The sequence below is a fragment of the Falco peregrinus genome, chromosome 4, assembly GCF_023634155.1.
Source record: "Falco peregrinus isolate bFalPer1 chromosome 4, bFalPer1.pri, whole genome shotgun sequence".
Classification (NCBI taxonomy): Eukaryota; Metazoa; Chordata; class Aves; order Falconiformes; family Falconidae; genus Falco; species Falco peregrinus.
This window is the reverse complement of record NC_073724.1, coordinates 99,659,687-99,675,235: the sequence shown is the minus strand read 5'-3', so window position 1 is coordinate 99,675,235 and position 15,549 is coordinate 99,659,687. Positions and strand designations below refer to the sequence as shown.

General features: G+C 37.5%; 1 protein-coding gene across 2 annotated transcripts in view; it reads right to left on the bottom strand.

Annotated features, from left to right (window-relative positions):
* Nucleotides 1-9,768: 9,768 nt before the first annotated feature.
* The window catches only part of USP12 (ubiquitin specific peptidase 12), a 38,872-nt gene continuing 33,091 nt past the window's right edge, over nucleotides 9,769-15,549 (bottom strand). For both annotated transcript variants that reach the window (XM_055802034.1, XM_027781548.2), the window contains exons 8-9: nucleotides 14,458-14,536; nucleotides 9,769-12,390 (exon numbers count right to left, since the gene is read on the bottom strand). In XM_055802034.1, the coding sequence (XP_055658009.1) occupies nucleotides 12,289-12,390; nucleotides 14,458-14,536 (181 nt within the window). In that variant the 3' untranslated portion in view covers nucleotides 9,769-12,288. The remainder of the gene's footprint in view (nucleotides 12,391-14,457; nucleotides 14,537-15,549) is intronic.

Here is a 15,549-nt window from a genome sequence, read left to right as displayed (position 1 = left end):
CCTAGTTTAGAAACGCCAGCAAGAGGCACCCTAAATGAAGAGTCATGTGCCACTTAGGGATGTCCCACAGGAGCAGCTGGATGAAATTTATAGCTTTGTGATATACAAAAGGTCATGTTAAGTAATAATAGTTCTTTGGTTTTAAAACATGGAAAATGGAAGCCAGGCTATTCTCTGTGGTACATGGTGGGAGGATGAGAGAGAATCATCATAAATTGGAGAAAGAGAAGTTCAGACTCGCAAGGAGAAACTTCCACAGCAAGGACAGTCAAGCAGTGGCGCAGGTTGCCCAGAGAGACTAAAATCTCTGCCTTGGGCATTTTCAAGACCCAGGTGGAGAAAGCCCTCAGCAACCTGGTTTGACCACAGGCAATGTCTGAACACAGCTTTTGGAAGGGAATAGTTCCTGCTCTTTCACTAACGCACTGTTTAATTCTCCAGAGTCAAAAGCAAACAAGAGGATAGCATGGGAAAGTAATTAAAAAAACTTGCCATGGGCAGACACGAGACAACAGAGGGTTAAATGAGTAACAATCTCCTCCAGCCTGGGGAGCCAGAAGCTCACTCCAAGATCACCTGTTTTCTTCAAAAATTCTCTGAGAAGCCTACTTGCTATCTCATATGACTCATTTCCTTTCATACCAAACTGTTCAGAAGACAATCACCCTATCTCTTGCTCTCTGAGCTCAAATGCCAAAACCCAAAGTTTCCAGTCCTTCTAGATACTGATAAATTATCAGCACAAAAATACACCTCTGCTTCTTCCTGTTGCCTTTCATTAAAATCCAGAAAGCTACAAACCAACCCTAGAGAGTATTATCAGGTTTGCGAAGACAAGCATGCAAAGGGCAGAAATGGGAGGAAGGCAACCTTAACCCAGCCTCCTAGTGCATACGCAGCAACACCCAAATCCTTAGGCTGAAGCCACTGTAGCTTGTAGGGAACTTCAACAATCACAGCAGCCTCGAGATATTTATGTTGTCTTCAGCCCTGATGACTACTCCATATCTCAGTGGGCTAAAGGCTCCACCAGATGCGGTCTCCTGCCACTGAAGGGTTCACATAGCAAAGTTACACTTGGGTCCTAAAAACTGGGCTCCCCATAAACCTGTCTGATGAGCTGGCAGGCAAGCAACTGGATTGTTCTCTTCGCTCAGCAGCTGTTTCACCACAAACTGGTGAATTACATTCCCACAAAATGTTTCAGTTTTCACAAATCATTTATTTCTAACAAAATCATCTTTGCTGCAAAATTCCCACCTGGTTGTAGTTTTGAAGACACAATTGCACAAATACAATAGGGGCTGACCCTCTTCAGAAAGTGCCGTACCCCATTAGTGGATTTTACCCTGACCCTTGATGGTTTGGTGATTGTTCTGTCAACCCTAATCAGCAAGAGAAGGATGAGATTTGAGAAAGTCAAGGCGATTCCGTTGGCACTCTGAAGACCAGGAGCAGCGCAATGGATCCGAGCCAGCATCTTACTGGATATTACTGAGGCAGCACCTCACTGAGCACAGGGCTCCGAGCACCAGGGTGTTTGTTATGTTTACTGTGACGAGTGCTGCTTGGTAGGTGGCCCACTGCATGCTCAAGCTGGAACTCCTTCAAAGCTCCCTCCTGCAATCCCATTGTTTGCCCAAGCAAATTGCTGGATTTCATTTTTGACATGTGAAGAAAAACATGTTTCAACAGAACTAGTTTCCCTTTTCTCACAAAGCTGCCCTTGCAGCCCTGCTTTTAAAAGTGTGTGTCACCAACACAAATGCAATTACATTTCCTCACAACGGCACTCTACAACGAAAAATCCCTAATACACCATTACTCATCAGTGAAATTCCCGATGACAATCAAGTAATTAGCACATACTGTATGTGGCCTTGCCTTGGGAGGACTGGTTTAACGAGTGTTTGAATTCTGTGGCAGAATGTAACATTCCCCCTCCCCAAGGCAGCCAGAGCTGTGCCTGAAGCCCAGGTAAGAGGGCATCCCAGTCGGAATACTCGCTCGCTTCAGTCGGCATCACTTGGGAACCGCTGAAGGTTAATCCTAGGGTGAACCTTCAATTGCCTTTTCACGAAATCATGATTTTGGATAAATCTGTTCCACAGCCATAGGGTTTCAGTTTGCCTTGTTCTTCAGATAATCCAGTTTGTATGACACGGAGTACGTGCCTTATGTACGGTGGCGCTATTCTTCTTTGCATGCCAGTTCTCATCCAGCAACGAGAACAGCAGATTTAGGTTTTATTCTCAGGGCTCTTTGAAAAAAGCACAAGAGAGGCATTAGGGAAAGGCCAATATTTACACCTGGCAACCAAAGCATGATTTACAAACCCCCAAAATCAAACCCTTCAGTCAGCTGGCTGTTCCGCAGCTCAGAATTGCACTTCCATTAATCAACATCATCGTCAATGTTTATTTCAGTATTTTATGAAAGACACACACAGTTTCACAGAATTACATGTATATATTTATATAACTTCGTAATTTAGTTTATTACATGTCATAGAAGGGGGCTTTTCTTCTCAAATAGCATGTATACTTATCAAAACCAAAAAACCTAAGGTCAACTATAAGAAAACAGAATAAGCACATTTCTAGAAGTATTATTAATTCAGTTTTGAAGATTTAAAATTCTATATGTAATAAGAGAGCTATTAGTGAACTGTGAATGAACTAATCATAATTTTGTCTGGCTGCATTCTTCAACTCAGTTTTAGTTTGAAACTCATTCATTAGAATTTATAAAAGCATCCAAATTTATTGTGAATGTTTTCTGCAGCCCCAAACAGCATCTGAAGGAGACTAGATTAAAGTCTGGTGAAAGATTTGTACAATTAACCGAGTATAATAAAGTTATGAGCAAAGACTGCTTTCAAAAGACTATTTAAAGACGACAGAACTTCTCTCTCACACCCAGTATGTGAAAAGCTCTTGCTGTCGATGTTAGTATTTTTGTATGAATAGCATTAATCATCCATAAACATAAATCTGTGCTCACACAGGTTTGAATATGCTATGCTGCTATGCCAAACTTAAGAACATTCCTAATGCTTTGACCATTTCTATTACTAGCTCCAGTGATTTGAAGAAAATTAGCATTTAATAATGCAAAAAATTCTTTTCAATTATATGGAACTGTAGATCTTCATCACCATCCATGAGACGAGTTCTTTGCCTTATGTGAAGCTACTGAAAACTTGTATTCATGTCAGGCCAAAACTGTCAAGCCTGTGTAAAAAGTTAGGCTTCCAACTCTGTATTATAATCTACATTATAACGACCTTTACAAAGATACTGAGATTATGTAGCTCCTTTTTATTTCAGGGGACTTCTACTATTAACACTGAAAAAAATATTCAGAAGACAAGCAGAATTTTAAATCATGTTGAGATTATTGGCTTCAAGCACTGGCATTTCAAAAGTTTTTGTTTTTAAATTCATAGCCTGTTTTCCAGTATAAGTAGCAGTTTGAAAACATCCATATTTAGATACTGCAGTTTAAGCATTTGCATGTCTACACTCAGCTTACATTTGCACGAATATGTCAAAATGTTTTTTAATTCCTTCTCATGCTTTAGGAGAAACATTCAAGAACTGACAGATTTGTGGAAAAAACCCTCAAGTTGGCCATTAGCAAGAGTCAGTGATTTACATATAATTCTCTAGACATCCACAGCAGAGCAATCTGCCAAATAAATGGAATGCTAATGTGACAGCTGACTTCTAATCTCCACATCTTCCTTACTATAATTAAAAAAATAACAGCAACAATGGGAAACCAGCATTGATACAAGGAGACTTTGAATTTTAATTCACCCAACTTAAGAATCTATAAAAAGTATTCCAGTAAATTATTAATCACAAAGCATCAAACTAATTTTCAATTCAATACAGTCTCAAAATTCATGTAGACCTTGCTTACAGAATGGGAAAAATGCTTCATTACTTTTCATTTCACCAGAAAAGGTAAGTCAGCTGCAATGAATCAGCATCTCTAAGACAATGCTCGAGGACAGATGTTGCTTTTTGAGGGTCCATATGCTCTGACGAAACACTTGAAAGGTTTGTTCTCTCAGATACTCAAGACAACAAACTTTCAGCCCTCCTTCCTTCTGTAGGAATTACTATGGCTTTTGCACTACACTATCCGTGATCCTTATGAACAAAGGTATTTAAAATACATAAATCCTATTAAATTTAATGATTAATTGGAATTTTGTAATCTTCCTGCATGCTGGCACCTACAACCTTACCCAGCCCTTGAGCAAACTAAACAGAAAAGGCAGTGCTGCTCTTCATACTTGGGTAAATAGCCACAAAACATCAGGAAATTCTTTCTATCCATGCCCTGCCAGCAATGGAAATGGGAGTCAGACCGTGGTTTAATAAGATAATCTTCATGAACAGATGCTAAATGCCCCTCAGTTAGAAATCACGAAACAAAGCAAGTTAGAACAAGGATGACTTAATATAAAAACCACCAAGGATACACATTAAGTCCTATAAGCTACTGTATCTACCTATTGCACACAAGTGGAAGAGCAGGCAACTAGCCTGTGTAGCCTTCTACCCAGTCTTAACCTCTAATTTTGCAAGGAATGTTTTGTAAGAAAGGATATTCATGTGCACTTCATGTAGGTGGCTGCAACGCCAGACTACAGCGGAGTAAGTGGCAGGCAGGCCAGAGGCCTCCGGCGAAGATTCGTGGCAGCTCTTTGAAACACACAGATTTTTTTGAAGGGACACACTGAAGCAGGACTGGATTATTAAGGATTCTGGAGAAGGGCATTCAGAATCCCCATAGAGCAAAGATTTCTCTTTTTCTGCAACACGTCAGCTGTGTTTTCACATTACTCCTTCTCTATTGCCAAAACTGAAGTTGGTATTATTTGTGCACTTAAAGACAAATATCCATGTGCTGTAACTGTTACCAGGGGTACATTCTCTATGGAAGTCTTCCACTGAATGAACAGCTGTGTCTTCTGATGTATGCAGATGCACCTGACATACAACATAAACACCAGGAGATGCCACTTTTTGGGCATGCAGGCTCATAGGGCAAGCTGGTATCTGTATAACACAGACTGCCCCATCAGCCTGCACAAATAGCTTGGGTTGTTTTTTTTCCTTTTGTTCCTTCAGCCTGGTAAGATGGCCAAAGATTTCAAGGCTCTGGGGCTATTTTTCATCTCGCACTAATCCTTATGGATAAACTTGCAGTATGCTATTATTTTAAAAAGTTTCCAAATTTGGCCAAAAGCAGTGTTTCACTGTTTTATGTTCTTGTAACAATTACTATTACTCACTGAAGCACAAAATTATGATCTATTTTTTTAAATGCCCATGTTACTTTAAAAACATTTTTTCCCCCAAAACATCTATTATCTTGCACACAATTCCATAATGAAGACAGACAAAAGACAGCTTAGGAACAAAGTCACTTTTGTCTCATTTCTCCTCTGGTGAATTATGAATTTTTCTATACACTATATAGAAAAAGAGAGGCTAACCGGTATTGCAATATATGTGTGGAACATACTTCTTGATCTCAACCTGTAGTTCCTCCCCCTAATATTCTGCAATTAAGAAAAACTTACGAGAATTTTATTTAAAAAAGAGTGAGTGAATACATAGCCTATATATATATCAAAATTTTATCATCAGAATGGTCTCCATTTCATCAAAAAAAGGGAATGAAAAGGTGCAGGGGCCAATCTTGCAGCCTTGCACATACACAGCAAGTACAGCCCTGCTGAATGCAGTTTTTCTCGATATTTACTGAAGGTTGCTGGTGGCTGCTCTGCAAAATCTGGTACCTGCTAGAATACATTAGGATTAGCAAACACAGCAATAACTCCTTGAAATCTAGCTGCCAGCAGGTCTTAACATCACCTGCTGCTCACTCCAATAGATCTGTGTGTAGTATTGCCATGGCTCCACACTGAACTCAAGTCAACTCAAAAATAATCTGAAGGGTTATCTTCTAAAGAACCAGATGCTTACTCTTTCAAATATGTTTCTGGTTCTGCAACAATGCTAGGGAGAAACACTGAATTGCCCTTCAGGGTCTCCTTAAAACAGGAAGAAAGGGGTACAACAAGCTTGTATTTGTTCAATCCCATGACTCCAAAAACATATTTTTGATACTGAAGAGTACTGTCACCAGAGAGGCATGAGGATCAGAAGACAATGAGCTCCAGATATTTTCAGTGCAAAAATCTTTAACATTGATCCCATCTTTGAAATACAACTCAGTAATTTAGCAAAGATTGCCTGTAGCTGCGTATCAGCAGTCTTCCTTGACATGAAAGATGCAGAAAGACGACTGACGTGACATAACATTAGGATAATCAGCTTCTAGAAACACAAATAAATGTGCACGCATGAAAGTATGTGACTGGCTGAATGTCGTTAGCACATCTCATGAGAGCTGATTAAAGCAGCCGTTACAGTAAGGCAACATTTAGTGAAACAGAGTTGAAATAACACAATGATCACAGCTCAAAGCAATTGATGTAGATGAACTTGCGTTACAATGTGATGACATTCAAATTCTGAACAGTCCATACTTGACAGTAGCGAGACTTTTAAGCATCCAAGGATATTGAATCACTTAATAATATGGCATGCTAATAAAATATTTAGGGATACTTTTTTTTTCTAAGATCAGTAACAGAAAATACAAGAATTAATCCTAGTGAATAGCTGAAAATGCTTTGAAGATCAGACTATAAAAAGATTATATTCCATTTGATTCCCATATATGCATAAATTGTTTCTGAAGGAGCAGTCATTGGTACAATCATATCAACCTAACAAATCTGTGTGCAGATGGAAATTTCAAATATAAGCTTAATTAAATACACACACAAAGGCATGACTCTTTAATAAGCAACAAAAGCCTGGAAGAGCAGGATGGTTTCAGCACTCCCTAAATTCTCCAAACACCAGCAATCTGCATTAAATGTATTATTTTATCTTCTTGGGAAATGCTGCTTTTGTATCTAGTGTGTTAGTAAATGATTGTAAAGCAACTTCTCCCTATTCTCTGACAGATCCTGCTGTGTTTTCTCTCCTGAATTACATAACCTATGCAGATCAAGGACACGACTGATGATCCTTCTGTAATTAAAGCTCCCTAATGCTGCCAACATGAGTTCTATACAAAGAGCTAGGTAGAAAGTACCTTGCTCTTTTCTGAGCCCTTACTCTTACACAGGCAGCAATCACAAGCCATTAGAGAGAAAGAAAGAACAGAATTTATTTCTACTATGGGGAAGAAACTGGAAGATATTACTCAGTTCACTTTGAAACTGCTGATGTCTGCAAACAATCCTCCTTATATATCCAACGCATTCTTACACAAGGTCCCCCAAAAGGATTCATCAACCATAACAGCAGATTTTTAGGTTAGCCTAAAAATTAACTCATACATATATATATAGCAAGAGGCAGACAATTTTGCAGACATGTTTGAATACAGACCAAAGAAAGTTTATTTCTGCCTCACCACACTCTTATCAATAAAACTGGAAACAACAGATTTCTGAGATCTCTGTATTTCAAAGACGAAGCTGGTGTTTGTTTGCATGGTAGTAGACTTGCATAGTTCATTTATAACAATCGCTAGGAAAGCTGCTGAATACAGATTATGTAGAATATTAATTTCAGTAACAATTGTGTACTTGCAGGCTCGCATGTAAAGAGACTAATGCATCATACATCCCATGTTGCACTGTGAGAGGTTAGAGGACTCTGAAGCCTCACAAGACAGAAACCATAAAATGTGCATACTGCATTATCAAGAGGGAACACGATGACTCAATTTCTAAAGACACAAACTTAAGATCAACCCAGACAAATGTGGGGGGAAAAGTGGACAGCTTACACTGTAAAGCCACCGTCTGAAAGCAAACAAACCGTATCTGGATTATTTAAACTTCTAGAAAAAAGTCACAAAAGTATCTGCAATGTAACACTGCAGCCCACAGATTATTAACATGTACTGAAATGAAATTTTCTCCTCTTACAGATAAAGGTAACCGTAGAGATACATGTACTACTGGTTTAATCTATGAACACTGTTTCAAATAAGTGCCTTCAGGCAACTTAAAACAAAACCACCACCACCCCACCCCTACCCCAAATCACAAAACCCCCCAAACAAACCTCAAAATGAAAACAAACCAATCAACCACCACCCAACCCTTCTTGGCATCTTCAGTTGTTGATGCATTTCCAACACTTTTAGGAAGTCCCCACTCTCAGTCTTTCAGCCCAAGCTGAATTCTGTTATTGAACAAAGTCAGCAGTAAACAGAAAAAAAGATGCCTCCTCTTCATGTGATAAACAGACAAAGTTTTGTGAGAGAATACATCCCCGTTCTTTTATAACCCATATTGTGGAGGCACAGTGTGCTAAGGGGTAAATACTAATTTTGAAATGAACAGTTATGAAGAAAGTTATGAGGATCTGTTTATGGTATTAACTGTACACAGTTAAGGTCTTTCTGGCAAGGGCAACTGGAGATTTCTGGAGAAAAAGGAAAGAAGAAACAAAGCTAAGTAAATTCTGGTAATTGAAGACTGAAGACTTCACATTTCAAAATTTCTTTTAGTTACAAGCATGAGCTCAATAATAAGACTGTATACAATCATCTCAAACCTACAGCTGAGAGACGAGACCAAATAGCACAAGGTTAAGTTCCTTTGATTTTAATAAGGGAATTATGAAAGTAACTAGAGGCCTGATACTTCAGGTTTTAAACTTCACAAACATCACCACAAAAAAGCAACCAAGCAATACAGACTTTTGTCCGTATATGATCGAAATAGTGCATATGCAATAGTGCTTGTAGAAAGACCAAGACAGAGACACAGGGAACAAGCCAGGATGTCCTGTCTGGCTTCAAGCTGCCGCTCCAGAAGGATGCGGATCTTCTGTGGATCTCGTGTTATACCCATGTTGAAGGGTATGGCAGAAGATCTGAAGTGGCATCAAATCCCTACATGCTAACATCTGAACATCACCCAGTGAGGTGCAATCTGATTGATGACTACCTTCTGAAAACACAATTTGATTTAACCATTCACACAAATACCTGAACACCTAAAAATCACTATCTCCACGCAATGAAAGGCTAAGGATGTGATTGTCACAACTACAAATATGGCAGGGTATGGCCTGTTTGTAAAACTGTTAAGTCCCTATATTCATTCATTACAAACGGTAGCATATACTGCAAGTGAAGAAGGACTTGATGCCAAATCATACATGGATATTGTAACCAGCTGCATCTTCTTCTTTTGATGCTGGACTCTCATTCTTTGGTCAGTCTCTCTCATATGTTAGAGCTGTAGTCCTATTTTTCTTTATTTTTCTTTCCTTCCATTCTCCCTCCCATAAGGTAGCAATCCCAGAAATCCCTGAGGTAACTCAGATGCGTATTTTATAGCAAGGTACATATTTTTTTTGAGGAAAAGGAAGTCAAGAAAGAACAGTATTTCAAAACACTCCCTTCTCTACCTCAGAAACCAACAACTTAAAAACTAATTCTAGAGAAGTACATGACCAAAACCATGGCTGCCACCAAACTACAACCATCTAGTAAGATATATAATGCAGTGTAGTTAAAACACTCTTCTCCCTCCAGGGTTCAGGGCAGTTAACACAGAAAATTCAAGATACTTTTTAGGTATCACTAAACACGGAAAAGCACAAAGGCAACTCACTGGCCATTTGGGCTCCACAAAGGATACAGTACTTACCTTTAGAGAACATACTTTATTTAATAGAAGTCTTTTGCTCCAATATACAAAATAAGGGACTGTAGTCCCAATTAACATTTACATAGTTACACAGCAAATAATTTCCACCATTTACAACAACTGACAACTTTCCCACAATCCCCACTGTATTACAGCCAAGAAAAGACCCCATAATGTTTTACATACCAATCAGTTATATTTTGTACTTCCCTGCCTCTTTTTATTTTTTTTTTAAGTTGCAGTTTCTGATATCAGTTTAATTAAGAACTACAATTATTTCAGCTGCACTAAAAGAGAAATGAAATATATAATTAGGAATACCATCTCAAAAACCCTATACAAAATAAAAGTCAGTATCTTATAAAAATACATAGCAGGAGTTAAACCAGTGAAACAACAAAAATGTTTTAGATTTTGTTAGGGTATAAAATACTTAGCAATTAGCCACAGCTTTTAAGTATGCCCCAAAAAAAAATTCCAAAATTTTCAATTAGCAAAAAGAGTACTGTGACAGTTCTTTTACAATACTGTACCTTTAGTATGCAAAGGACTTCATCCTTCAAAAATGCACCATCATCCACCTGATTAGCCCCTTAACCCTTTTCCCACTGAAAGCTGATAAAAGGTTTTAAAATTATTTGAATCCTTTAAGAAAAATCCAATCATATTTTCGGCACCTCCCACATTATTTAAGCTTTACTTTACAATGCTGGTAGTTTAATCATTATACATATTTTCTATAAAAGAATTCTAGCCAAACCAAGGTGTTAGAAACTTTGCATTTTACAAAAGCAATTTGTTACAGCATGACAGTTGCTAAATAGCCCAATTTATTTAGTGACCCTGTTAAAGATCTGTTTAACTGAGTGAATAGGTGAAGTCATTTCCTGAGCTAAAAGATACAGGTAAGTAAATAGTCAGTTGTAGCAGCAGACAGGAGACATTCTTTTTAAAAGTTTTAACAGTAATGGAAAAATCACTAGCTGAAGAGGGAGTGACAAGGACATCCAAGACCTCATTGCCATAATCTGGAATGCACATCCCATGACCTTCCAGAACTTACATTCAGCTACTGTCAGACAACGTACTGATAAGTGGAAGAATGTCAAATCACAATAGTTCACATTTCTTACAGATCAGGTGTTTTGTCAAGATTTAATTCTTAATGCTATTTCATAAACCTAAAGCAAGGTAAACTGCCTAGTTTCAGAAATTTTCACTCTACAAGACTTCAGTACTATTACTTTTAAAGGAATATGGTATCTTCAGTTTCATGAAATTCCAAACCTATTTCTTCTTAGTACTCAGACTTCATTTATACTTCAGACCTGGAGTGGTTTTTGAGATGGTCACCCACGCCACTGGGAACAGGAATGAATCCATTTTTAGGAGAGGGAATAATATTCAGCAAACGGTTTACTTTGATTCAAATTGTTCTAATTTCCATAGTGTATGAACCATTAACAACTTAAAGAACTCTAAAACCCAGTATACCACCACTGCACCATCATTTTCTTATGATATGCATTCTTAAAGTCTTCTATGTAATAGTTTGATCACTTTTTTCACCCATGAATGGAAAAAGGATATTCTAATTTAATTAAGTACCTCACTTAGATACCAGTTCCTCAAGAAGGAAATCTCTCTTCTGTGTTATTAATTTTTTACAGATATTGTAGGCTTTGTTTTTAGAATTTATATTGGTTCTTCTTTAATATTTAAACATAATTAGTTTTAATTCAAACTAGTATATAAAATTTCCAATACTTGTTAGAATAAAGGACAATACACAAGATCCTAAGTTACAATAATTTATAAATAAAAATAAAACTATTACAAACCAAATCTTTCCCCATACGGAGATTAAAAGCCATAATCTTGACTGATTGTTCCCGATCATACATTATAAATAACGTAAGCTTCCTCAGAGAAGCAAAACATACTTGCCTCCCTGACATCAGTTATATCTTCAGTTAACTATTACCATCAAGAAGGCAATTGTGTTGGGCCCAGATAGATCTTCCTTCCATGTTAACCCTCCTAACCTCATTCTTTCAAACTTCAGCACAGGAAACTAAGATCACAAACAGTCCTTTACCTTTTATACACAATGTCTGTATAACATACAGATTTCTAATGCTCTTATTGCACCAATCTGGCAGTGCAGTTAGAACCTGATTCAAATTCCACTGAAGTCCATGAAAGGTTCTCCAGTGACCTTAATGGGCTTTGAATTAGGATCACAGATAGTATTACCTAATGGAAAGCTCCTGCAAGAGTGGCTGGTATCTCTTTTTGCTTATGGGATGCAGTGGAGATGTGTAGTCAGCATGATACCTGAGCAAATAAAATGAAAATGATACAAAGGTTTTAAGAATCCCAAACTCTTCGCTTAGTCGTGTGCAAACTGTGCTACTGCCCCTGGAGCTCCCTGCTTTCCTTTTTTTCAGTGCTTGCTCCACTCCAAGATAGAGAAGATGCGAGACGTAAAAATCTCTCTTCACTACAGTTCCGCCTCAATCCCGAGACTGATAGAAGAGGATGTAACCAGACTCAGAGTTCTTTGAGATATCTGATGTCAACCCGTAGAATTCTTCAATAGCTTGTGCATCAATTTTCTGTATGTAAAAAACCCAAAAATCTAAAGTAAGAATATCTTGTGTAACATATACATGACAATTAAATTCCACTCTAAAAACTACCCTCAAACAAAAGTAACTTTCACATATTACATAAAGCAAAAAAATCCAAATAATTCTTCAACTTACTATGTTTTGGTTTCTCCTCTGCCATCACCCACACAGAGAGTAGTAGCTCTATATATTTTATATATAATTTTTTAGGTATTAAGTGAACCTACTGCGAGTGTGAACTTATGTGCCCTGCTTGTGCAAATTTCACACAGAGAAGTTTTAAAGACAACAATAACCCACGGAGACTTTATATCAGTACGAACAATGTAACTTCAAACTATCGTTTCTAACTCTAAGTTGCATAAGCTGACCACATCCAGAGAAGAAAAAGAAAGAGAATGAAGGCTAACTTTTTCTGTGTTTGTCACACATTTGCTTGTGATCCTCTCAGCTTAGAAAGCCTCCTATAACCAAGATTTCAGGGGAAAGAAACAAAAACTCTGTTGAGAAGGTGAAAAGAGTATTGTCTAATTTTCATTGTTATTTTTGGCTACAAAAGAAACTGAAAGCGAGCTCTTTTGCCACATTTTAAATCAAAGGCAATTAGGCTACAAACAACAAAAAGGTGGAAAGATAATTTTTCCTTTACTTAGGCAGATTTTATTTAATCTCAGTCCCATTATTTGGAATGAAACCTCTCTCAGGAAGGAGCCAGCCATTCCAAATTGAAGATCCATAGGCCTACACGTTAACGAGATGGTTTAGATTTAGGAATAAAAGGATTCTTTCCTTCCTCTTTAGAAGTGTTAAAAAAACCCGATACACACAACACATTACTGCCAGGTATTACTGCTTTGAAACTGGAAAGATTGTACCTGATGTTTGTGAAATTATATGAAATCTACTACAGCTTGCTCTCTTTTCCTTGGAGGAAAGTAAACTTTTGACCCTATCAAGACATTTCAATTTACTGTGTATCTTGATTGAGGCAATCCTTTACTTTCCCAACAGCTCTGTATATTTCCATGTTTGTAATTTCCTGTGTGAAAAAACATCCATAATGTGGCTTGCAGAGAAGAACCCTTCAATGCCCTTGACTCATCCTGCCAATTAACAATGTAAGTCCAATACTTGTCTCACTCATTTTTCTTCTTTTCAGTTAAGCAGTTCTTGTATATTGTAAGGAACATGTAAACTATTTATTTTATAAATTCAATTAATTCAAAGAAAGTCAAGGAAAGGACTTCAACAGAACAATCATACTTCTGTTCACACGTAAGCATAGACAAGGGGAAAAAGAAAGGAGATGACAGAACAAGCAAAAAATGTGAGATGATTTACTACAGGGACACCAGCAGTTTCTGATCTTTCAATAAGCAACAAAAGATAACTGATGAAACAGAAAGATGACCAAGTCAAAACTGGTAAAGGGAATTCTGCTGTTCCAAGAAATTAGTTAGAAACATTTTTATTTTTCAGTAAGAATAATTTCTGGAAGTAAGGCTAATATTAGCAAGAACACGACCAGAAGCAAATGGCTCCTGTTTCAGGGATTAACTTTTAAATTTTAGGGTGAAATCTCAAAAATCTGAAGTTTGTCTGTTTTGATATGTTATACCTTAATCTGAAACAATTCAGAATACTTAATAAAACAGACTACTAGACTGACCCACTCCATTAAATCATAAGCTCCTAGAAAATAGGAACAAATTGCCCTCAGAAAAGAACTGCAGTAAAATCAATTTATCTGTATCTTTATTTGCCATGTCTTCTGGCCGCAGGAATGGCTAATTTAACAAAGGTGAAAGACAGTGGCCATAAACAGAGAAGATTCTTTCCAGAAGTATAAAACCAAAATGCAATTCAAAGTATTGTACAGTCAAATTGTATGACACAGCTCTGCACTCACAGTTACTGCTTATTTAGACTGGAGTTGAGCCCTCTTTTCATTAGCATACCAGTCCTTTTACTTTTAAGTATTTATATATACAAAGGGGGTCCACGCACTGTGGTCAATATGAAAAAAAAAGTCCAGGGTTACATAAGGCTTACCTCAACAATATCATCATCAAAAAGCAACCAAAAATCATGACTCTTCACTATTGCAATATAATGTCCTCTGTTAGGGCCACTGTAAAATAAAATCAGAAAAGAACAGAGATAGTACACACATATGTGGAAATCTATGCCATTAATTTTTTTTTCTTGTAGAAAAGCAATACTTAACAGTAATTAAAATGGCTACTACTACAATTTTTGTTTGAATGTTTTTCTTTTTTCCCCCTCCACTTATATCAGCTTCATAATAGCGTCTTACTTATCTCTACATTTAATGTTGTGCTAAAAAAAGGATTATAATTTCCAATGAGGAACAAGCAGCACAGGCACTGAAAATATAAATGAAATTTTTAAAAGAGAGAGACAGAGAAGTGAAGTCAAGAAAACATTCTGGTGTTTCATAGGGACAAAACAGATCCCAAACTATTTCTGATCTTCAGCAAGGAAAAGCTGTAGAACTGCTGTTCATCTATACAGTCTCAATCAGGAATCTATTTGGTCCACTGTAAATAAAAATGGAATTAAATTGACAATTTAGAAGTCTCAAGAATCCTCACAGCAATGAGAAGGGCTCCCAATTAAACTAAACCTGTTATAATGCACAGATCTTCAGTTTATGGCAGATGAGAAATTTCTCCACAATGACGACACAAAAAAAAAACCCCCAACTTTAAAAACATTGTATTTCTCAACAGATTTCAAGTAAGGAAATAACACACTTTCTGAAATAGCTGAACCTTAAAACCAAAAGCAGACAACTAGTTAAAGCAGTTCTGGAGGTGCCTTAACCAGCTAACAGCACTAGTACAATCTTTCTGTCTAGACCAGGGAAGGAAGGTTGCCACCTGCAAGGGACAGATCTGTGTACCACCCACATAACTCAATGAAAGCAGGGTTCCTCTCCTGCCGTGGCTCTCAGAGTGGTAAGTTCCCAAGGCTACAGCTTGAGTGAGGCTTATTTTCCAACCTGCCCAACTTGAGATCTAGTCATTAACTCTAATGCAATCCTAGGTCTATCTGGGGAAGAACGGGTGCGTGGGTGGGACAAAAGGCAAGTAAATGGCCAACTACAGGGCAGGTCTGCCA